The 23,935-nt window shown below is 38.0% G+C and overlaps 3 protein-coding genes and 1 long non-coding RNA gene across 6 annotated transcripts in view; 3 read left to right on the top strand and 1 right to left on the bottom strand.

Annotated features, from left to right (window-relative positions):
- The first annotated feature begins 556 nt into the window (after positions 1-556).
- LOC135946089 (uncharacterized) lies at positions 557-3,541 on the top strand. Its single transcript, XM_065494135.1, has 9 exons — positions 557-756; positions 1,106-1,157; positions 1,961-2,136; positions 2,187-2,304; positions 2,494-2,555; positions 2,612-2,647; positions 2,699-2,837; positions 3,021-3,103; positions 3,157-3,541. The coding sequence occupies exons 1-9, from the start codon at positions 691-693 to the stop codon at positions 3,286-3,288; spliced, it is 864 nt and encodes a 287-aa protein (XP_065350207.1). The 5' UTR covers positions 557-690; the 3' UTR covers positions 3,289-3,541.
- Positions 3,542-4,323: 782 nt separating this feature from the next.
- Positions 4,324-23,935, top strand: part of Pgant35A (polypeptide N-acetylgalactosaminyltransferase 35A) — a 210,411-nt gene continuing 190,799 nt past the window's right edge. The window contains exons 1-11 of one of the 3 annotated variants that reach the window (XM_065493576.1): positions 4,326-4,598; positions 4,651-4,871; positions 4,925-5,255; positions 5,345-5,472; positions 5,525-5,769; positions 5,854-5,971; positions 6,020-6,172; positions 6,588-6,845; positions 6,904-7,005; positions 7,297-7,428; positions 7,480-8,039. In XM_065493576.1, coding sequence (XP_065349648.1) covers positions 4,580-4,598; positions 4,651-4,871; positions 4,925-5,255; positions 5,345-5,472; positions 5,525-5,769; positions 5,854-5,971; positions 6,020-6,172; positions 6,588-6,845; positions 6,904-7,005; positions 7,297-7,428; positions 7,480-7,635 — 1,863 coding nt within the window. In that variant the 5' untranslated portion in view covers positions 4,326-4,579 and the 3' untranslated portion in view covers positions 7,636-8,039. Of the gene's footprint in view, positions 4,599-4,638; positions 4,872-4,924; positions 5,256-5,344; positions 5,473-5,524; positions 5,770-5,853; positions 5,972-6,019; positions 6,173-6,587; positions 6,846-6,903; positions 7,006-7,296; positions 7,431-7,479; positions 8,040-23,935 lie in introns of those variants that run through there. The other 2 variants (XM_065493575.1, XM_065493577.1) reach the window with 2 other exon arrangements.
- LOC135945732 (uncharacterized) lies at positions 8,100-10,373 on the bottom strand. The gene is made up of 4 exons (XR_010575459.1): positions 10,039-10,373; positions 9,526-9,693; positions 8,917-9,471; positions 8,100-8,628 (listed from the first exon to the last, which is right to left on the bottom strand). It is a non-coding gene; the product is annotated as an uncharacterized LOC135945732 (long non-coding RNA).
- The window catches only part of RhoGAP15B (RhoGAP_ARAP and RA_ARAPs domain-containing protein RhoGAP15B), an 11,435-nt gene continuing 4,529 nt past the window's right edge, over positions 17,030-23,935 (top strand). Inside the window, exons 1-5 of the mRNA XM_065495535.1 lie at positions 17,030-17,454; positions 19,042-19,209; positions 20,531-20,922; positions 22,783-23,154; positions 23,585-23,876. Coding sequence (XP_065351607.1) covers positions 19,068-19,209; positions 20,531-20,922; positions 22,783-23,154; positions 23,585-23,876 — 1,198 coding nt within the window. The 5' untranslated portion in view covers positions 17,030-17,454; positions 19,042-19,067. The remainder of the gene's footprint in view (positions 17,455-19,041; positions 19,210-20,530; positions 20,923-22,782; positions 23,155-23,584; positions 23,877-23,935) is intronic.

Raw genomic sequence — 23,935 nt, 5'->3', positions numbered from 1 at the left:
ATTTGTAACAATAAAAACGAACCTCATTTTGCTAAAGTAAAAATTATAATTTTTTAAATTTTCTCCAAAATTTACAGCGCTTGAGCACATTTCCTCGGCTAATTTCGATTCCTCTCTTTTAGATCTATCCAACTGTGTGTGGCACTTTTTTGGGGAAACTCTTTATTTTTAAATAAAATCAGATTTCAAATAGGGAGAAAATTGCCCTCGCCATTTGAAAAGCATGCTAACTTTGCAGCCACTTTTCTCAAAAATGTACAGTGGAATTTTGGCTTCAGGGGATTGGCAGCAAGGATTTTCCAGGCATTTTGCAGTATATATCAATCATCTTTAAATTGGCATGCTGAATAAACGGCTAATATTTGATCGCATTGCTGAAGTAACGAGATCACATGATCTATCTAGATTCGTCTATATAAAATGACCGTGCACCATTTTCCCGATAAAATTTAGTTCAAACTGTCGGACCATTCAGCGTGAATATTCGCGGCTTGTGACGTTCGCTTGTAAAGTTTCCATCATGGCGCTTCCTTTTCCTGTCGATGCCGCGTATATTCGCTTCAACAAGCACAAGGTCGACTGTCCGAACCATTGGTTCTACATGAAATCTACTGAAGCTGACGCGAATATTGCTGGATAACGTAGCAATTTGGATTTTTCTTCAAGGATTTGGCTCGAAAGAGCAGAAACATGAGGGCTTTGGTCACCACTTTGCTTCTTGCGCTCGTGACTTCCTTAGCAGCGTTTAATTTCAAGGTATTCAATATTTATCTGATGTGTGTAGTACAAATTCTATAGAAATATAATTATAAAATCTGATCATCATACAAATGTTTGTTCCTTTTTGGGCGTTAAACCCAGGTTAAACCTAAGTTATTGAGTTGGCAACTCAAAACATTATTGCACTTAAACAGCTTACCTAATGTTGTGCAATCAAAATCGATAAAAACAAATTATTAACCTATATTTTTCAAAAGAATGGGAGATCATTTATGCAACCCGCACGACATTAGTGTCGAGAAAGTAGTCAAGTTAAAATTTTACAGGCGTTTAAATAACTTTAATTTTTTATACAAATCTAAAAATTAATCTCACATTTTTCCAGGACGATGACGAGGCCAAGAAATTGATTGCTGAATACGAGCAATATATTAACAGTAAGATTCTTTTAATTTAAATTCCGTAAGTGTGGCCATCAATGTTGCATGCGCTAAAATTGCTTACGGATATAAAACATAATTAGATACTGCACACCATAAGTTTTTTGTAATTTGTGTCTCCTATACCGTACAAAAAACAGTTTTCAAATGCTGAAATTTTCCTGGATGTTTCTATTTTTTTTATAAATCTATTCGAACAATTGTATATTATAATTAAAATTATATTCGATGAATCTATTTAACACATGATTAAAATGAGAAGACATTAATTTTAATGCGAAGACCATCACTTAACATAACACAAGAATTCAACTGCTTTTGTACAGAGAAAATGTATTTTCTCTAGCCAGCTTTTATGTCGTTTTCTGATTTTTAAATCGAGGAATATTCAGCTTGAAAATAATCTCAAAATCTTCAAGAACGTTGTGACAAAGATATTGTTGTACAGAGTTGCATTATTTATTGCATATAAATTTCACCTTGCTTCAAGTGAGAATGTTAGTTGAAAAAGGTTATTTAAAATTGCAAAAATGCCACCACATCACAAAGTTAAGAAAAAAGCTTTGAGTGAAATTGACAGTTTGCTAACAAATTAAGTTATTTGTGGCACACGAATATCAAAAGGAAATTTTATACACAAAACGGTGGTTATTGTTTGGTGGCCAACGGCCGCGCGCCGCGCCTTGGGTCTGCAGGCGCGCGTCGGGGAAGTATTATACAATAAGTCCGAAGAGCAGTGTCACGACAGAAGAGGCTATTTAATATGTGACAAGAAAATTGAGTTTTATCCTCGTTCCCAGCTCCTTGGGAGGAAAGACCGCAAGAGGACCACCACCCGCGGCAAAAACGACAGCTTATGGAGCTGCTGTCAAGTGTGGGCAGCAGCGGTGGCTCGGGCATTATGAGCGTGCTTCCCGGATTTTCCGACTACGGCCCTGCGTTCATGTCTCTACTCAACAACTTCCTGGGTTTCATGGTTCGTATTTAAAATCCCTATAACTTGGGAAGCTAAACCCCACCGCGTAGAAATGCTGCGCGCCGCTCAACCTTCCGGACGTCGTGTCCAAGCTGACGCTCAAGTGCTCAGACGATTTGTCCAACAACTTTTTCGCCACAACTGGATTTTTGAACAGATCAGAAGCAGGTACACATTGGAAATTATAGTGGTGTATTTTCGTGGGCGATTAACAAGTTTAAATTTTTTTGAGGACATTAATTTTCGCGATAGAGATTTCTCGCGGTTAACATATTGTGGTGTTGTTGAGTCGAATAGAGATAATACGTCTAAATTCCTTACAGTGTCGGGGATTATTTAAAAATAATTAACTTTCAGAAAAGAAAGTGACTATTTTCATGAAATCTGGATCACTTGGAGGTTTCTTTGAGGCAGAATTGGTATTATAAAGTAATAATATGTCATGCAGAAAAATTATCAATTTGTAATTAAAAAGTGCACTGTGCGTTGCGTATTTGGCCGAATGAAAATGGTAAGAAGTGATTATTCGAGACAGGAGAAACTATTAATTTGTAAACTGTAGTTGACGCCTGATGGACTGCCATCTCCAAGTGCATTAAAGGCGACAATTCCAAAGCTGTTTAAGAACTTTACTAATTTGTTTGAGCCTGCTTTGTTGGCATGCGAAAAAAGCTATGGTGATCAATACCAAGCTTGGTTCGGTGAGTGAAATATTTGTAAACTACAGTTTACACAGACATTGTTTGTTTGTTTTTTTCCCCATAAGATTTATAATAATATTTTAACGCTTAAAAAATAGAAATTTTAATTAATTCTTCAATTATTGAAAAAATAAAACGCATTGCTCTACCGCGTTTAAAAATAATTTATTTTATTTTTGACAGACAGCAAACGTCCATTGACAGACTCAGATCGCTGCTGGGCTTCGTCAGCTTGGGTGCAGTGCATGTACAGAGAGTTGGTCATGGTAAAATTCAAACAATGCCTTGCAATTCATTTGTAATAACATTTTCATTCCAGAACTGTCCTGAAGATCAAATTAATGCTGGATCACTGTGCTTGCAAAAATTGGGCTCTTTCTTCTGGGCAGAATTGCCGAAGCAGGTCGGAAAATTCTTCGCCATCGTTAAATCGATGATAGACATTCTTTGATCGGAAATGAGCGAGTGTCTATCCTAAGCAAGATAGTTTTTACCTTTTTCTGGTTGTTTTTACAATTATTGTTTCACGTCAAATTTTTGTTGTAACGCAAGGATAGGTACCAGCTGGTATAGACAAATCAGATAAAATTGATTAAGAGAGGTTTTTGGACAATGCGAGCGCATCAGCATATTTGCTCACGATTTATATTTGTGTGATATGGAGTAATAATTTAATCCAAAATAAATAATTGGCTCTTTCAAAATTGCACTTTTATTTACACACCATGCTTTTTATATTTGAATATTGCAACAATCTTGAAACGAAAAACTATAGTACAAGTATAGACTTTTATAGACGAATTAATTAATTTATTGTCATGAAATAGCACAACTTCGTTTTCATAAGTCCATATTTATATATGCACGTGTGAATTTTCTTTAATTTTTCTTGCAATAACAATGGACCTTCCATTGACGGTTGATTAAGAAATTGGTTATTTTCAAAAAATTAAGGGTATTATATATTCTCTTTTTAAAAGGGCTATTCGTGTACATGTACTAAACAATTTTTAGCACACATTCATGAAATAAAACTAATATATATGAGTGCTACATACTAAAGTCATGAGTCATCTCATCACAAAAAAGCAAAAGAGCGCAAATTTCTATACAAATTTTTGAGTTTAGTTTTAAAAAATACCATACATAATATCCACGTGTGTACCTTTTCATATACCGCCGCTATACAGAATAAAATATTAAGAATATTAATATACGCATTATATTATACTCGATCACTACACCATCATGAGAACTTCTTTTGACTTATTCAATTTATTATTTATTCACAACCGCTAACATGTAAACATGTTACGTATTTTTTGTATTATTACAGTAATTCTCGCCAGCAGTTTTCGGTGTTTGTATTATGTAGGAGAACTAATGAAAATGAAGCAAGCATGAAAAGTGAGCGTCAACCCACATGCGGCGCGAGCGCGGGCATTCGAAGGGGCCAAAGGGGGCGTGGACTCAAGTAAAAGGTAAATAATCTTGGTCTCCGGTCTCCGTGTTGACGGTAGCTGCAGAAGAGAAACTCTCTCACCTGTCAATCGTCTGAACTTCTTGCCAGTTTGCTATTCTTAGCCTTAAATTTTGAACTTTTTGCTCAGCCATAGAAATTAATTGATTATTCTGTTTTTACCATGGAAGAAACTAAATAATAATCTGAGATGGTTTTTACGACGACGACCTAGAAGCGGTTTTTTTTAGTATTTTTCAAGATATGAATTTGACCAACTAAAATGAGATCGAATATAACAGGTATAATGTTCATTGTGTCATCCCTCAAGCAGAGTGTTAGTTAAAATCGTAGGTGGACCACGAAAATGCAACTCGTTCCTGCTCGGCGTGGTGTTCGCCAGTGTGACATGGACAGTGATTATAATTTTGTACTCCCGACTCGTAAAAGAAAGCAATCTCAACTCTGACCGACTGTCACCACAGCCTTCCTCTTTGATGGTGGTCCACGAGTTCCTCCCCAAAGATGCGCATAACAAAGGCAACGTCGAAGGAGAAGACAAACATCAGAAAATGGTAATTTTATCAGCTGATGCTATGGTTTAAATTAATAATAAAATGCAATTCAGCTGGCGCAGTTGCAGCCCAAAAAACTGGAAAATGAAATCGGCATGGTACGCTCTCTCGAAGAGCAGCGAATTCGAGACCAGGGCTACAAAAATCACGCATTCAACACGCTGGTCAGCCACAAACTGGGATACCATAGAGAAATTCCAGACACTCGAAACGCTTTGTGTGCCGACCAGAAATATCCTGATGAACTTCCGTCTGCGTCGATCGTAATTTGCTTCTTTAACGAGGACCTGCACACACTCCTTAGATCGGTCCACTCAGTCATTGACAGATCTCCGAAAAAGCTGATCCACGAAATTATTTTGGTGGATGATAACAGTAATTTAGGTAAACATACGACTCAAACATAAAAATAATATTTTTGAAATAAAGCTTATCTAAACGCTGCTGGATTTATTCAAAATTAATTGTTATAGATAATATTCACCATGAAGTTGAAGCTTACTGCAAGGAACACTTGCCAATTGTAATGGTTGTCAAAACGCCTAGGCGGGAAGGGTTGATCAGGGCCAGGATGTTTGGTGCGAAAAAGGCATCCGGAGATGTGAGCTACCGTTTTAATTTGGCGCATTTAGAATAAATATTGTTTTTGACAGGTGTTGGTATTCCTCGACAGCCATATCGAGGTGAATCGAGACTGGCTGCTGCCGCTACTGTCGCGAATCCAAGAAGACCCAAAGTCGGTGGTCACCCCAATCATTGACATCATCAATGCTGACACATTCCAGTACACTCCATCCCCACTAGTCAGAGGCGGATTCAACTGGGGCTTGCACTTCAAGTGGGAAAATGTGCCTCAGTGGAATCTAGAGAACGCAGCTGATTTTGTCAAACCCATAAAGTGAGTTTTGTGTGTCCCAAACTCAACCAGTTGAAGATTTTTCAATACCATTTGTATCTTATTTGATTAACAAACGCCTGACAGGTCACCCACAATGGCAGGAGGCCTGTTTGCGATGAAACGGGAATACTTTGAAGAACTGGGCGCCTACGACTCTGGAATGAATATTTGGGGTGGAGAAAACTTGGAACTGTCATTTAGGGTACACCCAAAAACTGGATTGAAATTCTGAAATAACTTGATTCAACAGGTTTGGATGTGCGGTGGTCATTTGGAAATCATGCCTTGCTCCAGGGTTGGGCATGTGTTTCGAAGGCGCAGGCCCTATGGCGCTCCGGACGGAGAGGACACGATGACCAGAAACTCATTGAGAGTAGCTCATGTTTGGATGGATGAGTACAAGGTAGAAAGTTCGTCTTGTCATTTTTTCCCTTTAAGTTTTTACTTCGGTATTTATTTGAGTTTATTGCATTTTTGAAATGTTAAATTAAAGGCAGTCTATAAAAATTGGGTTCTTAAGGGATAAATTTGACGATTTCTTGGTTAGAATTTTGTTGTATTCTGATTTTGTTTTTCTTAATAAACCGCAGTTGTTAAAGCTACTTTTTCTTCCAATCTGCTTTTTCAAAAGAGCTATAGCAAAATTTAGATTCTTTAGTTTTAAATTGTGAATTTACACTTGCCTTGCTAATCAAAATTTTCTATTCTGTTTCCCACTTGCTTTTCTTAAATAAAATGTGAGTGTAATAAAAAGTTGCAAAAATGTACAGGGGGATAAAATCCTTGAACTTTGGGTTAGTAAAAAATGTATTTGGCAGGACTACTTCTTCAAAGTTCGTCCTGATGCACGACATTTATCATACGGGGACATCTCCTTAAGGCTCAAGCTGCGCGAAAATCTGCAATGCAAGTCTTTTGACTGGTACCTCAAGAACGTGTACCCAGAGCTGTCCCTGCCCTCTTCAGAGAAGGAATCCAACCGACTGAAGAACAAGTGGCAAGCTCTAGACCCCGGCGGCAAAAAGAAGTTCCAGCCCTGGCACGCAAGGCAGAGAAACTATATCAGTCAATATCAGGTATATTAAAATTAATATCTGAGTGTGAATTAGATTAAAATATTTCATTGATTTGCAGATCAGACTCACTGGCTCCAACCTTTGTGTGCAGAGTGAAAAAGACGTGAAAACTAAAGGCTCCTACTTAAACCTTCAGCCATGCTTGCGAGTGAAATCTCAGGTACTTTTTAGCTAAATTGGTAATTGTAGTCTGTTGGCAATCCTCTTGAGTTCGGTTTCAATCTTGCTGCTTTTTCATTTGACCTAATTTTACGCTACCAAGCAAGCTGAACAGTAAAAGAATGCGTGATATTATTTTCTCTGCAATTATTTCACTTGTAGCCTCCTAATCATAATGGTAGCAGCTAATTTATTTGTAAAATCAAGCTTAAAACCACCTGAATTTTTAGAGCTTCAAAAAATGGTTAACTGGTGGAGTTAAAAAATTCCCATGAATTCCTGACGTTTTTAGATGTGGTATGAGACTGATCGGCATGAGCTCGTTTTGGCCCAATTGCTGTGCTTGGACGGCACTGGAGACACACCCCGTCTGTCCAAGTGCCATGAGATGGGCGGACTGCAAGAATGGCAGCATCCTGGAAAGGTATGCCCATGAGCAAGAAGGCTATGCATTTTGCTACATTGTTTTTTCCAGGTGGAAACAGCTATCTACAACATGGCAGCTGGCACTTGCCTAGGCTCGGACGACCCCTCCAAGGGCAACAGGGTGACAATGGAGCTGTGCACCAAGCCGACCGCGGCCAAGTGGGACCTGGTGGTGGCGAGGAAGGCGCTCGAGCAAACCCCCTGACTGTGATTGTTAAATCTCTTTTATTGTCTTCATTTCGTTGCCATAAATCTTTGGCTGACTTTCCACTCCAACGATACAATTACTAAGTACAAAACTATATAGAGCAAAGGTGGGAATATGTGTTAGATGAAAATTTCAACAGATGTCTTAGCGATTAGTCCAATCAGATCGCAGCTCTGTGACTGCATACTCAATCAGAATTAATCAAGAATCTTATGCTCAAAACTTGATCCATATGTATAGTGTGATCTTGAACCATGCATTTTTTCTCCAAACAGATGAATCTCTTGACAGCTGACAGCTACATCGTTGTTAATGCCCTGTTGTAACTTTTTTAATGATTATTATTTTGTTTTATTGTTAACGATTTAATTGATGCATTAAATCATTGCCATCAGAACCCAGGTAAGCCTGTTACTTTTTTGCTTAACATTTGCAATAAGGAGCTCCATTGAAAGGCAGCCTGACACTCAAAACCATTTTTATTTATAAACAAATCAATAGTATTAAACGCATATACTTTAAAATGGGACTACAAATTGGGATATTAATCGTTATTAGCTGTCGGCATCGCTTTGAAACTTTTCATCCTGGCATTAGTTGCTTTTATTGCCGTATTGTAACCTATAAAATTGAGGCTACTTGTAAGTAGTCATGTTTCACTTGAAATCATTTTCTCAAGCTTGAAAAATAATGACGTCCAGGTTGACATACAAAAATTGGCAGACACAGGCTGGACCTGCAAATATTGCTAACGCATTTCTTTCGAGATTTTCTCTTCTGGAGACTGATGGATATAAGTTCATGGCTACGTCAGCTCTTTAAGGTTAATAGCAATTATTTCAGAGCTTTTGGCACTGCTGATTTGGTTGAGGAAAGTTATAAGGGATGATGATTTTTTTAGACGCACGTTCTCTTGGATGATATCTTTGTTGAAGGATCAACTTGTGTTAGTGCTGGATTCATCGGGAAGTTCGTCCGTTGATTCCATTTCTGTAAAAAATAAAATAATTCACTCGAGGAAGGCATTTGTGATGATGAAGAAATGATCGGACTTGTTCTCATTGGTTGAACTTTTATTATTTTATTTTTTCGACAAGTAACATCTCCAACTCGCGCCCTAGTTATGAGGGGGGTCTTTACACGTAGGCTGATAGGCTCTCGAGTAAAAAGATCTCACAAGGCCGATTATTTCTTCAGCATCATAAAAAAAATTTATCGAGTTTGCAGATAGCGAGTAATATCAGTAGATTTTCGTATAACTGTAAATATTTTTAATACCTGTTGGGGTTGGTGTAATATTTCCTGTCGTCAAGCTATTAGCATTAGTTGTTGTTCCTCCGCTGGAAACGACGCCAATACCAGTTGTCTGTTCACTAATAGTTGTTGCTTGGTTGTTTAGAGTTGTCGTTTCCCTTTCTGTCGGAACAGTTTGTGGTGACTGGGATGCTGGGGTGGTAATTACCCTCTCTGTTGAGACTGTTTCTGATGGCTGAACTGCTGGGGTTGTCACAGCCCTTTCCGTTGAGACGATTTCGGATGGTTGAAATGCTAGGGTTGTCTCTTCTTCTCCCTCTGTTAGACCAGTCTCGGCCTCTGGGGTTGTCATTTCCCTTACAGTTGGAATAGTTACTGATGGCGTAGCTGTTGAAGTGGTCATTTCCCTTTCTGAGGGAACAGTTTCTGATGGCTCTACTGCTGGGGTTGTGGCTGTTGTTTCTCTTGTTGTTGGAACAGTTTCTGAAGGCTCTACTGCTGGGGTTGTGGCTGTTGTTTCCCTTCTGGTTGGAACAGTTTCTGATGGCTCAGCTTCTGAAGTTTGGGTTGCTGATACATCTTTAAAAATTGCTAAGATTTTATTAACCATATAAGAAATTAGAAATTAGAAACCTGTCGTGTTTGCTGCGATTGTTGTTTTAGGTTTGTTTTCAACTCTTTTGGGGAAATAACATTTGTAAAGTTTCCCACAAAGCTTGATAATAATCTTCAATTTCTTCTGTTTGAGGTGCAACACTATTTTGTTTGTCCCTTCTTTTATTCGGTTCGTTAGCAGCGATGCTGTAAATTCATTCAAGGACTTATAACTATTTTTTCGAATTATAATACACATTAGATTCAGAAAAAGCAAGCTGCCTTATCATGGCATCAACGAATAAATAGCATGGGAATATTTCAGTGGTTGGATTTCATCAGGGTAAAAGGAAAGATTGAAATAAATAAAGGGCACTTGTTTTCACAGGACTTTGGAATCGTTTTTTGAGTTAGATATAGCAAATGAAGTGCATATATTCAAGAAGGAAAATTTTAAATTATGTGCCGATATGAATATTTATTTAAATTTTATAGTTGCTTGATCTACGCCAAATGATTAAATTAAAAAGAGTACAAATCAATTATAGTTACTGCGTAAACCTGATGCCTGAGTTGAAGATGAGTTAAAGGTATCCAGAAGAATTAACAGTACAATCTGAAAGCCAATCATTCCGGTGTAATGTGGTTTTTAATCTGCAGAAAATTGCATACCATAAATTCGCATACATATATGACGCTTTGGGCTTTCATTGTTATGACCTACTCGCTCGTGCTGCATCCATTCGTTCCGAAAGCAAAAATTTTGTAAAATATATAGGGCGACTCGCTTTCATTTCCGTTAGTTCGTCAGTCTGTCCCCATGAACCACATTATTAGCTCGTATTGTAAATTGGGGACACCATCCTGTACATGCAGCAGAGTGCTTCGCAATCTCAGATTTTTACATATTGATCACAGAGTTAATTAAATAAATAGACATTTTTTAAGTTTTAAAAGGGAGGAAAGGGATAAATTTGAATGGAATAAGATCTATTTTGCAAAAAAATCTAACGTGCAGGGATTAAATATTAATTTACTTATAAAAAATGGTAACCTTTGTCCAAGTGTTAATATGACAGTTAAAAAAATAAGTTGCGAGTAACTTTTGGGTGGAAAACTAGAAATATTTGACTAATTGGATAAAAAATTGGTCAGGTTGCGCTTTTAACATGAAGCCTTTTCTTATAGGAAAGCACAGATAATACCATCAAGTCTGGAATCAGAGCATATATATATATGTATATATATATATATATTTCGTAGAGGGGCGCCATATTTCGTAGATAGAGGGGCGCCTGCAGCAATGGAAAGTATGCAACCTGTGCAGTCTAGATACGTCGCGTGCTGCATTATTATTATTTTGTGGCTATTATAATAGGCAGTCATTTTTCTACAAAATCTTCTGCGCCAGTATATAACGCCGAATTTCATTCTGCACCTGAAAGATGCGGTGAAAAATTTCTACCAACGCGTTCCGTGAGAGGTTTGAAGAAGAGGAATTTCGTTGGCCTGTGCCTGTACTAGTAATGGCCTGTCAACGTGTGTCGCTGTGAGACGATTGAAGCTTATTTTTTGCACTGTATCAAATTTTAATGTTTTACAGTTGCTTATATTCATTTAATCTTTTGGTCACTGAAAACAAAATTAGCGTGGTCAATTATGAGATTCGATAGTTCTCTGTTAGCATATTTTGTATAGTATATAATATTATTTTTATTTGCGATGTGAGGCCAAGTTGCCCTGGCTCATAGCAATAAACAAAAACCTTAAAAAACGCGTCTAAATATCTGACCTTATTTGGTTGGTTAATACATGCTCTTTTGATTACAATTCATAGAGCCACGCTAAGCCTCTCCACAACGAGAAAGGGAAACTCAAAACGAATTAAAATCACTGCTGCAAATATAAGCAGAAATAATTTAAAACAATAAGGGCCCAAAGTCAATTTTCATTTTAGAAGCGTCATAAAATTGTATTTTTACTATTTACAAAATTTTCAATAGTAATTATGGATCCAAAATAAGATAAACAAACAATGCTAACTTTTGAATTTTTGTTTCAATTCTTAAAAAGCTGTATAGTAGCAGACATCACGTTTGACTTAAAAATGCATCAAAAGATTATTGTTGATATATTTTTTATATCAATTCTGGGTCGTGGCAACAATATTTATTATTCGCGAATACGAGAAACATATTGCCTTAAAACGAGAAGCCAAAATAAATTAGATGTGTTAACCATGTAAATCACGATTGATTTTAAAAGGATATTAAAGGGTGCATGGAAATGGTTTGTGACATTATACTTTTAGCTTTGTGGTTCCGTGATATAGCTCAAAAGACAATCGACTGGGTTCTTAACTTATTTTATTTCACAAGAGTTTTCCACGCATTAAACTTGCGTGGAAGAAAAAAATATTGACAATACATAAATATATCGAGTTCTTTAAATAATAGCTGGATCGTTTTCATTCTAAAAAAAAATTTTTTTTTCATCAATTCCAATAGAAGAGGAAATGAGGGAAATCGGATTATTAGAATGCCACGTTCTAATAGAGTTCAATTAATTTCAACCGGATTAAGGCGGACACAGCCTTGCCTTCAATACATACGTTTTCCCCATTTTTCTAACCGCTTTTTATGTTGATTGAAATCATCAAACTCTTTATGATCTTGATCGTGGTAAGAGTCCATCGCATTCTGTCTGCATTCATCCGAGCAGAATACATTCATGTCCGCATAATATTTGCTGTCCTTGCACTTGAAGCACGGATTTTGATTTAAATCTTTGTTTAAAGCGCCACAATGCCTGCAGTGATCGAACGGGAAGTACCAATAAGTGTCCCGCCTGGTGTTGTCGATCAACAATTTATCGAAGTTTTTGTTGCATTCGTTGAATGCGACGTAGTACAGAACCGGAGCCTTTTCTCCTGCGAATTTAAACGACACTCTCCACTTGTCATCCTTCATCAAGATATTTAAAAAATATCTCAAATCCCACATTCTCCCACCCTTCAAGTAGTTGCATAAGACGAGGTCTAACGCGCTACCAGTTTCCGATTTAGTCAACAGCCACGACAATTTTTCTCTGGGAATCAACCTCATGGTCAAGTAGAAAGCGAGACTTCGAATTTGGGATTCATTCAGATTTTTAATTTCCCCTTTGGCAATCTCTAAGAGTCTCTTGGGGCTCAAGTCGGATATTTTGAGCTTTTTCAAACGTTTGGTGTGCGTGAGATTATCATCCTTAGGCTCTCGATGTAAGCAGTGTTTAACGAGAGCAAGCAGGACGTTTGAATAAGTCGGCAGTTCTGGGTGAGCGACGTCGATGATTGGGTCAGGGTAGAAGGACATGTGGAACAGAACTTTGATCAGGTCGTTCATATCAGCGATTTTGATGGAGTGAAACGATGGCTGGGAGTCTTGCAGTTTGAGATACGAGTGTCTAAAAGCTTCCACGAATTTGAGGAAGAATTCGAATATCAACGAGTCAAAGTGAAGGTTGGTCTGCGACGAGAGTAGTGCACTCGGCAAGCACTCGTTGCTGCTGTTCGTCAGCGCATTTAAAAGCGAAGTTAATTGAAGACATTTTTCAAAATGCCTCTCGAATGATTCGTCATTGCTGACCGCACGATAAAATTCATGGATCGTTGACCTGAAGAAGGCCTGGAGCAAAATCGGCGAGGAATACCGCCTTTTCACGTGCAAAGCGAGATATTGGTAATCCAGGGCAATTACGTCACTGCGGCGTTCATAAGCAGAAATTAGCTCATGAACGAAGTTGACGTACCATTCCTTCATTTTTTGGCTGATCACCGGCTCATCATCATTTGTCCGATTGAATAATTCGAGCAGGGAGGCCACGAAACAGGGCAAAAGGAACTGCGCGAACTGACAATCGTTGATACCTGGGTTGTTCTTGTTGGATTCCAGGTTTTCGTTGCGATGAAATTTTATTCGATCCAAAACTAATGACTTGATTCTCATCTGAAAAATAAATTTCAACCTAGTAAAAATCATAGATATTTGCTACAATTATTGCAGCAAATGATGGTTAAAAATTTCTTCACAGGTGAGGTGAACATTAAAAACGGTTTTATAATTTTATTTCTCTTTCAGCAATTAGTTCGTATTTTATGGAATCGGGAGCAAATAAATTGTTGAAATTCTACTTTTGAGACAACCGGTTAAAAATGCTTTTTTGCTGATTTTCTAAAAATCTTATTTTTGAAATGGATTTTGTACTCTTTTATTGTGATCTTTTTTCCAAAAAAGACTTTTGTTAGCGAAACAATCCACCAGCGAATGGATCTGAATGCAATAGTAATGTGAGGCTGAGATTTTAACTGGAAGTTATACCGTTAGGGCAATAACATTAACCCTAATTTTAAGGGAATTATATTTGTAAAGAAAATTACAAAGATCTCTCACATCCATTTTGACTTTGACTTTGATACTTTAATATATTTATTTATGACTCACGATTGTGAGAATAAAACGAACTTAATAATAACATATATACCATGCGCTGACGATATTCTCACCTCGAATTTCTCTGCAATTTTGTATGGATCTTCAGTGTAGTTTGGGCAGTCACCACTCAGCTCGCCAATTGATTTTCCTAGCGTTTCCTCTACTTGTTTGAGCATCTCAAGTGTTGAACTCCTGTCAGAGTCTTCCAAAATTGTATTAAGTCTAATGTCATCATCCGATTCCGTATCAGAAATATTGCCGTAATTGTATCTTAGTAATTTGCTTGGGTGAATTCCAGTCAACTCGCAGAGACGACGTTTCGCATGGTTAGCGACATCGTTTATTTGTATATACACCGTGATGCTCATCAACGTGCCAATAATTCCATGTTCCTCTTTTTTTATCCTCAGAAGCGAAGAAATGCCTTGGAAATATATAATTCAAATCTGATATTATAAATGCAGGACGCTATATTTACCTTCAATTCTAATCAGATCTGAAACAGCTCGAATGAATAATTTGTCTTTGGCCAAAAATCGTTTAAGCCTGTCGCTGAACACGAGTTTGTGGTTGCAATGAGCCTGAAGGGATTCCAACAGTTCGTCGATTTCAAATACAAAATCGTCGTTTTCCTCCACCTCCAAAGGCACAGAATATTGTTTTTCCGGGTCGTAGAATATCTTGCGGCATGGCGTTTTGTCTCTCCAAAAATTCAAATTGTAAATGTTATTCAGCTCGTCGTGCAGGTCGTACTTTTCCTTACTTCGTGCAAATTGCACACTTTGCGCTGAAACGAGCTTTTTATATGCCCTGATTTTCTTAATAACCTTATTCTTTGTGAACGAAACTCTTATAGCATCACATGCAAAATTGAGATCAGGAAATAAGTCGCTCTGGTTTTCACGTGTGGTGTAGGCTTGAAGAAAGTTAAATCCTTGTGAAATGAACTCCCACACTAATTTCTCAAAAAATAGTAACATTTGGCGATCAAGTGGACTTTCTGTACTGTCAAGTAAATAATAAACTTCAGACAGTTCCATTGAAACCTTGAGTGCTTCGACGGCGAATGCGACAAGCCACTGGTGAAACAAAGCTGGCTGGTATGGCAGCTGCACCACTACCCAAAGATCTTCCAAAAATTCCGATGCGCTTTGGCACTGCGGTGGAGTCCCCTTTTTGAAATTAGAGTAGTGAGTAAAATTTGCTTGAAACTTATTAAATTTCTCCTCACAAACAAAAGAGGCAGCACAGAGTCTGAAATGTAGGGAGCCGTGCACAGGATGTCCTTTGAACTTTTGCCTTCACTACGACCATCCAAATGCTCTTGAAAAGTTTTCCACTCGTCCTGATTGAAGCCCTTGCTGCTGATCAAAAAGTGAATCGCCACAGCCCAGTACTGGCCGTCTGGACTGTTCTTGGCCATCGCTCTGACGTTCATACTATGATGCCTGTTCAAAAAATAAAATTTTGTCATATATAGAGAAAACTAAAAACTTTGTGGCGTACTCCATTGGAATGTATAATGGAAACCATTGGTTGAAGATCTTGAAAATTTCAAGTTGCTTGTCTTTCTCGGTGCCTTCGACATATTTGAACACAGCAGAATTTTCCAGATTCAATTCCGGGTTGTTGCTGATCGAAACCCACGGCAATGAGGCTAATACTCGTCTAGTGTCCGCCATAATTTCTTCCCTGCTCGCGGGAAAAATATGAGAAGGGGATTAATTATTTTTGGGATAAAAATTAAGCGATCTCACCAACCTTCTTTTATAAACTTACGCAATCACTAGCTCAGCACAATGTCTCTGTTGCTGCTGCGACACTTTTGCGCTGAATTTTTGAAGACAGTTGTCGTGTTAAAGAGAAGTACGTACAGTATGCTAAAGATGGGAGAAATTCCGCATGGAATTTTCGATATTCATGCAAGCACCTCCAAATTATAGGAATTCCATAATAAAATATGATCAGAGGTTTAAAATAAATATTGTCCCTGTGGCGAGTAAGAGATCGAGACTTACAGCAGCGAGGCGGAGATTAGGACACTTTTAGCTACATTAATTGAATTCACGCGCTCTTTATCGGTCTATCTGGACTCAAACGTGGAATAATTATTTCCCCCAAGGGAATTGAGTTTGGAATTTGCGCTCCTAGCAGAATCGAATTTACTTTTTACTGTCCCAAAAACCTATATATCTTTATATATATCCAGCAATTTTTAAGTCCTCTTTTTGTGTTCATCTTGTTACAATACCGTTTTGTTTGTTTGTAAAATCAAAATTGTAAATTTAACAAAAATAAGTTAATTTTGCAAATTAATTAATGAAAATTTCATAGGAGTTTTAAGTCTGGTCAAGTCAAGACAGTTAGACGCGGAAAATTTTCGGTGTCGGTTTTAAATGACTTTCGGTAACCAATAATTAATGAGAAATTGTCCTATTTTTGGCATTAATATGTTAGAGTTTAAAAACTGTGAAAAAATGTTAACCTTTAATTGAGTTTAAATTTTTATTCTTTCAAATTAAAGCTAATGTTGATAATAGAGCTTATAGAAATAATTCTCATTAAATTTTGAGAAACTATTACGCTGGGAACTAAAGCATATTTATGGAATTTCCCAAAAAATCTGAGTTTTGCCGGAGGTATTGAACCCATATATTTCTTTTTAATTTAACTGCCCGATAAAAGTTAAAATTTTTAGTAAAAATCAAACTTATTGCTGTTGTTCAAGCTCAATGAATGAGCAGAGGAGAAGTTAAAATTCCGGGATATTTATAGTTGTAAAAAATCCCAGACCACGTGGTCTTTAGCATATATAATATTACTTAATGTTCATAATTATCGATATTGTAAATTAATTGAATATCATTTTTTTTGTTATAGATCAAAATTTACAAATTTGTCCTAGCATATAAGGACAAAATAATTGAAAGATAAAAACGCTACACCATTATAGCGCATAAATCCTTCCTGACCATCTACGAAAATAATTGAACTGATGAGGATCGCCATCTGGTGGCATGGAAGGAAACGTGATTGTTTAAGTCAAACAACTGCCAGATAAGTCAAGAGCCCGAGTGTGGGGCAGCTGGAGAGAGTGGAGAGTTGGAGTGTCGAGTCGAGTGAGCGAGTTGTGATTGCAGGGGAGATGGGCGGTGCTCCAAAGGCAAATATTTTGGCAAATTAGCCGGGTGGAATTTGCGGAGCCGAGGCAGCAGGACCCCTTGAGCGGCAGGGAATTGAGCGAAAGTGCGCCCTGCTCCCGGAAATTCTGCCTGCGCTCCCGGCGTTATCTACTTTCGAGTGATTCGAGTGCGGTCTCGGTGCACACTTGATTAATTTCCGTGCCCAGAAGCGCCCTGCGGAGTTGGCAAGCGGACACTTGTGGAAAACATCGCGGGCGCCGCGCACCGGGATCATAATCGGCTCGTCATGAGTCAGCGCAGTCGACAGCGCGGCCGACGCCAGCCTGCCTCGTGATCCACATTTTTTTTCATTGGTGAGGTTATTATTGACGACGATTTTCCATCACTATCAAGCTTGCTTTTAATTTGTTATCTTCTCTGCCGCTCTCTACGCACAACTCGGTTTTAATTTAAAAACCACGGAGAGCCGAGAAATTTTCTGAGTGCTTTGACTACTTAATTTTCTATGCTATTTAACTTGTTAGTGTTAATTCGATGCTGTTGATCAAGCAGAAAAATACAAGACGCTTTTAGAAGTTATGAGTTGTGGGTGAGAGCTCTGAAAGCGACACCTCCAACCTCAACCACTACCACCTGTTGCCGTTGCGCGATCACATATACGCTTCCCCTTGGCCGTGATTGTTTATTTTTTTCATGGTGCAAACGTTTCAAAGGTTTACCATTGAACAAGGCAACAATAGAAGTGCGTATATAATTAATTAATTAATCACTTCCCATCATATGTTTCTTGCGCAGTACACATAGTCACTTTACAAATTTCTTCATTATCAATTATTTTAATTTCAATATAATGAATCATCCTAACACTTTCAAATCGAATACCCAACTGTATAACCAGACGGAAATCATTTCCGAGTAATATCCTCAACACACGCTTGGATTCTATTTGGTCAGTCTTCCTTCTTTCTTATCAAAATCCGTTAGAATTTTATACTTTCAGTGCTATGACGATTTTAAAACAAACAAGATTTGATATGCCATAAAAACTAAATTTATATTTATATAAGCTCTAATTTTCCTATGTAAAAAGTGAACTCATGCTCGTTTGATTCATAAGGGTTTATGGTTATGGCTATCGACCATTTTTTTCTGTTTTCATGTGACCATCAAACAAACACGAAACATGCAATTTTGAGCTTTTTGAATCGTGTATTAAGGGTTAATAAAGCGTCGAAATCATAATTTATAAACAATCGTTATGATCTTTCACTTTCTTTAACACCATTTTTGGATAGAAAACTTGCTTTGTTTGAATAATTATGGTCAAAAAATATTCGTTTTTGTAGATAAATCCTTTTACAATTTGAAAAATATTTTTTCTATTTCTGAGATACATATTCTTAAAAAGAAAATAAAACCGCAGGATTTCTTTTTAAATTTCTTTAATTGCATCAAATAGGTGTAAATTGTACACTAAAAGGAACGAACAATAATACTTTTTTGCTCCAGCAAACGGTAAAAATATAGGACTTTAATTATTTGGCCCAAAAGATTATCTAAAATTCACAGTCATAGTTATTTAGGTTTTGCACAAATTTATTAGAGCAAGAGTGTTGTTACTTAAGATTCCAGTTATTCTAGTTTGGTTTGGACTTCGATTGTTTACCGGCTGAGGTATTCTCGCTATACTCTTCCGTTTCCGCCAGTTTTGATAAGAACGTACTCTAATTCTTCCTTGCGATTGTTATCTACTCTAATCTGGGAAAATATTTGTTTTTTGTTTGTTTTGTTTTGCGTCAAAATCACCAAAAAGCCTTATTGCCATTTTTTTTTATCTATGACCTTAGATCGTAAAAGTTGCGGAAAGACAATAGCAAACAAAATTAGTTCTACTGTCATAAGGTTATCGATTAATTTGGATTTCTGTATCGAAAATAAAGGTTGCGTCACTGTCTCCGTGTCAGCGATGGACGAGGAGAGTGCGCCGGTGGCAGCGCCGCGCCCCACGCCCAGAGCTGCGCCGCGCCACCAAGCGCCAGAGCCTGTGCCAACGCCGGTCCCAATGCCCAGGATGCGCCTCGCCAGCCCTCCTCAACCCGTTATCCAAGGTACACACCAAATCCTTTTCTGCACGGTGGTATTTTTAATATGCAAAATAAGCAGCTAGTGATAGCTTTCGTTTAGTCAGCTGAGCGCTGGGTATAAAAGAAAAGAGTTACACTTTGCTGTTTAAATTGTTGTCCGAGCCAAAGAAGTTATAAAAAATTAATTTATTAAGATGTTATTTGCAATTAAAAATATTTATTTTTCAAGCTGAATTGAAAAGCAGCTTCCTCGGCAGCGAGCTGTTTTTCGTGTTTCTACAGAAATTCCCTGTTTGGCTAGTTTTGGCTGCTGATTGCGGTCGTAATTCATGAGTTTCTTAACCCATCTGAGGGCTAAGGATAAAAAATAAATAGCTATCTAAATTTAAGTCTAGCAATTAATGAAGTAGACCTAGCATTAACAATTTATTTTTGTATAGCTGGAATTTTGCTAAATTATTCATTATTATTTATTATATCATGCGTCATGTGTGTATAATTGTATGAATGTTGCAATTTTTAGAGCTGTCGAAAATCAAACAGAACTACTATCTTCGTTATGGTTTTAAATTATTTAGACAGGGTCAATTTCCATTTTTAGCTAGGAATTGTTTTTAACATTTTTAAATCATTCACACATCTTTGCAACTTAGGAAAATTCATGGCTTGTTCGATTTGATGGTAATGCAAGAAGTATCTTTAAAAATAAACAAATAATAAATATAATCGTAATATTTTTTTAGTGTTTTGTATGTTGTTAAGTTCGTGCATTTGGTACAGTTCGATTGTCATGACATTTTGACTAAAACGTAAGATTTTTCGGCAAAAATGCTAAATTTTGACATTGAACTTGTGGTAATTTGGCTGAGACAATGTCTCGAAAACCGTCTTAACGAGCCCAGAAATAGTCTAAAACCATCTAATTTGTATGGAAAACAGTCTACAAAATAGTCAAATACTTCCCGAGAAAACCACCAAAGGTTCACAGCCCTTTTAATGACATTAGAAGAATATGACCGATAATATTTTATTGCAAGCTCCATAGGCGAGTTAAGATACCTAACATTGCAAGGAAAGTAGAGATAAGGAACTAACAATGCTGATACCCTCAAATGCAACTCCTATACTGACAGGGTATCAAGATTTTTGATCGATCGTCATTTTCTTTACAGTTAGATTTCTGTCCCACTCGTCACACTAAAGGTTTTGGCTTGGCCACCAGACAGCCACACTGTGATTCCTTTTTTTGCAATTTAGGTCCATTTTTTTTCTTTTGATTCAACGACACTCATTTCCATTTAGATTTTGTCCCTTTTATTTAAATAAAATTTGGTACCCAATTCAGAGGACACGGAGGAGGAGTTCTGCGAGGACCAGAGCGAGCCACTGTCGCCGCGCACGTCCGACTCAATGTCTGTGCAGTCGCTCGACGAGGATCCGCAGGAGAGCGCGTTGCGCGGCGGTGTCGGGCTGCGGCGTCAGGTGACCAAGTCGCTGCTCTTCGACTTTGACCCGCTCCTGAGCCAGCAGTTCGGCCCTGACGACCTAGCACATGCCGCAAGTCTCGCCAGTCTCGCGGAGGAGCACGAAGACGAGTGCAACGTGCAGGAGGAGCAGGATGAGCAGCCGCCCGAGTACAGTAATGGACCAGATGAAGAGGAGCACATTTACGACCCGGTTGCACACGATGACAGTTCCGGCGACGATCTCGAACCGCCAGAGCCGCCGCCCAGAAATGTGAGTCTTAAGACAATTTAACTAATTAATAAGTTATTTGAGATTCATCTTGACTTGAATAGCTTGATTTAAACTTTTCAAATAGCTTAAATATTCTTTGAAAATTAGGAATGAGCTAAAATTTTCCAAGCTTGCCGTTTACATTTCGGAGAAATTGAATCCAAAGTTTGAATTGTTATTAAGCGACGAGAAGTGTTCCTCCCTATTGAAAATCGTGATTTATTTTGCCAGAAAGGCAATATTCATAATTTGCAAACTGTTAGATAGATCGGAAAGAGATGCATCAAAAACCTGCTAAAAACCACTAATAAACCGTTTAATTTTTCAATAATTTTGGTAAATTATGAAAATGAACTATTATTGGTCTTGATTTGATTATTGCACATTATAGAGAGTACATATTATTAAAGTAAAAATTTTATCAGCTGCTAAATGAAGTCAAAAATTTAAATTGTTGCCCTGTATCAATCCACCGTTTTATGAAATGCCTGAATTTTTTTAGGACTGAAACTTGACGAGAGAAATAATTTCTGCTATAATCTAATTTATCAGATCAATCCATTTTTAATTACTTTACCAGATTATTTTATCCCTCTTATCAAAAATTTAACTATCTTTGGATGGTGAAAATAGTAATTTAAATGGGTTTCATGCAGAAATAGCATCGTTTTTTCGCTAAAGCACGATTAAATTTGGTCGCACGCACAATCAAGCCTGAGATAATGCCACCAAAAAAAATCAAATTTAATGTTTCAATTCAAAAAATACCTTCTTGGAGTGAAAAATAAATAAAATCGACAATTCTTGTGGACCAATTTAAAAAATGTAGTATTTAAAAAAATACTATTTTGTTCTATTTCGACCTGATTGCAAGGTAATGGTGAATTTAAAAAAAACTTGGTGGCATTCCACACACACACCATCCAATAAACCCTTTCTTGAAAGGTTCCACGAACTTTACTTTTGGCATGAAATTTTCAGTAAAACCAGTGCTTTCCCTCTGACTCGTTTTATCTGCATTTTTACAAGCAGCTATAAAGGCAAAGTTGACTGAAACCCCTCTCACGCCTAATTTAAATTCATTGAAATTTATAACTTTTTAACAGAATGAAATACATTTAGAGGGGTTTAACCGATTTTTCCATTCAATAAACAATGTAATCCTTAAGACCGTGCTGTATTTGACTAAAAAATCCTTACACTCAGAATAAATCTGAAAATTCAAAGCTCTATCGGGATTTTTAGAATCGAAATTAAATTCACTTTGGAACTTTGAGTACGTTATTTGACGTCATCAATGTTGAGACTGGTATCAATTAGATTACGTTATATCTGTAGCCCTTGCCGATTGCTTTTGATAAACTACACGGGTTGAAAAGAAAAATCCAATAAGCAATTTAACAGGCTTTAATATTTTTCTACCCTGAACATTGATAGCTTTTCAATGTAGCGCCCGCTATCGCGAGGACGAAAATTGATATCATAGTTTTGGTGTTTTTTATTCCTCGTAAATTAAAATGAATATTTTAGTGACTTACTTTCAGTTTGAAACTCTAATTTGTTTAATAAATTTAGTCCATAATGTCGGGAGAATCCTCATTTATTATTTGTCTCTTTGATATTTTTAAAATTAAATTAAAACCCACACGTCTTTTGGAAATTTGTCTCGGGAACTACGCGCTGATTTGTGGTGGCAACTCCCACGCCGCAAGAAAAACACACAGTGTCATATTCCTTTTAAAAATTGCTGATTGCGCTCTAGAATGCGAATCATTAGTCATGTTCCGGGCGGAAACGTGATGTCTCCGGTTGCTCCCTTCGTGTTGGTTAGTGTTAATCGTTGTTTCGCGGCGTCGGCAGGACTCGATCCCGCGCGAGAAGTGGGACCAGATCCCCGCGGCGCTGGTCGGCAACAACGGTGGCATCGAGGGCGAGCTGAAGACGGCAGTCCGACGGGTGACCATCGGCGGCCGGGCAGTGCGCAGCTTCCGCAGCTTCATGGGCGACGCGTCCGAGCGCAACGCATCACCGGCCCCGCCGTTCGAGGCGCTGAAACGGCCGACGGGCGAGACCGCCGTCCACGAGGGCCGCCTCACCTTCAACGGCCGCGACAAGGTGCGCACTCTGGCCAAGCTAACCACCAAGAACTTCTCTTGGTACCCGGACACCGGCAAGCGCTGGACCCACTGGAGCCTCGAGCACGCCTGCGAGGTCGCCTCTGTTACCATTCAGGTAACAACGAAAAATTCATCCTCATTGACATGACTTTATTGGTTATGTTCGATTTTAAAAATTTAATTCATGGTTGCAAAGCTTGCCAATGTAGAGAAAAGTCTGTTATTTCTAGAGCTGGGCATTTTAGACGGTTTTTTCGGGAAACAGTCGACAGTTGGAAACCCAGAAAAAAATTTCAACCGACAAAAATTTAGTGTCACGCAGTTTTAACTGAAATATACATCTAATTTTTTGATTGAGCCGATTGATCTAAACATATTACTATTTGAATTACAATAAATCCAAAATCAGATTCGTTAATTCATTGTCAGGTTAAGTTTGGAGCTTAAAATTCCACTCCACATAAATACAATAAAAATACAGATATTTCATATATATTTCCACCCGTCAATATTCCTGCTTGACATTATTTGTATTGTTACATCAGGAAAGTCCTGCGTTCGAGATAATCAACTGCGATGGGATGAGCTGCCGGTCGATCTGCTGGGTGGCTCAGAGCGAGGAGGAACGTGACCGCTGGATGGCGAAGGTGGCGGTGGCACTGACCAACGAGACGCGGATGCACCATGTGGCGTCGCGGCTCGGCTGGCTGTACCTGAAGGAGGGCGTCGGCGGCGTGTGGAGCGCGTCGTGGCTCAGCCTGCAGGGCCGCCGCCTGCGCTACCTGCTGCCCTCGCAGGAGCTGCAAGAGATTGACCTGCGCAAGGCCAGGTGCTTCGGTGAGTGTCTATTGTTTCTCCAATTCATTTTTTTTTATTTTAACCAAGCCGTTGGCTCG

The sequence above is a fragment of the Cloeon dipterum genome, chromosome X (assembly GCF_949628265.1).
Source record: "Cloeon dipterum chromosome X, ieCloDipt1.1, whole genome shotgun sequence".
In the NCBI taxonomy this organism is placed as follows: Eukaryota; Metazoa; Arthropoda; class Insecta; order Ephemeroptera; family Baetidae; genus Cloeon; species Cloeon dipterum.
This window is presented reverse-complemented; position numbering and strand designations above follow the sequence as displayed.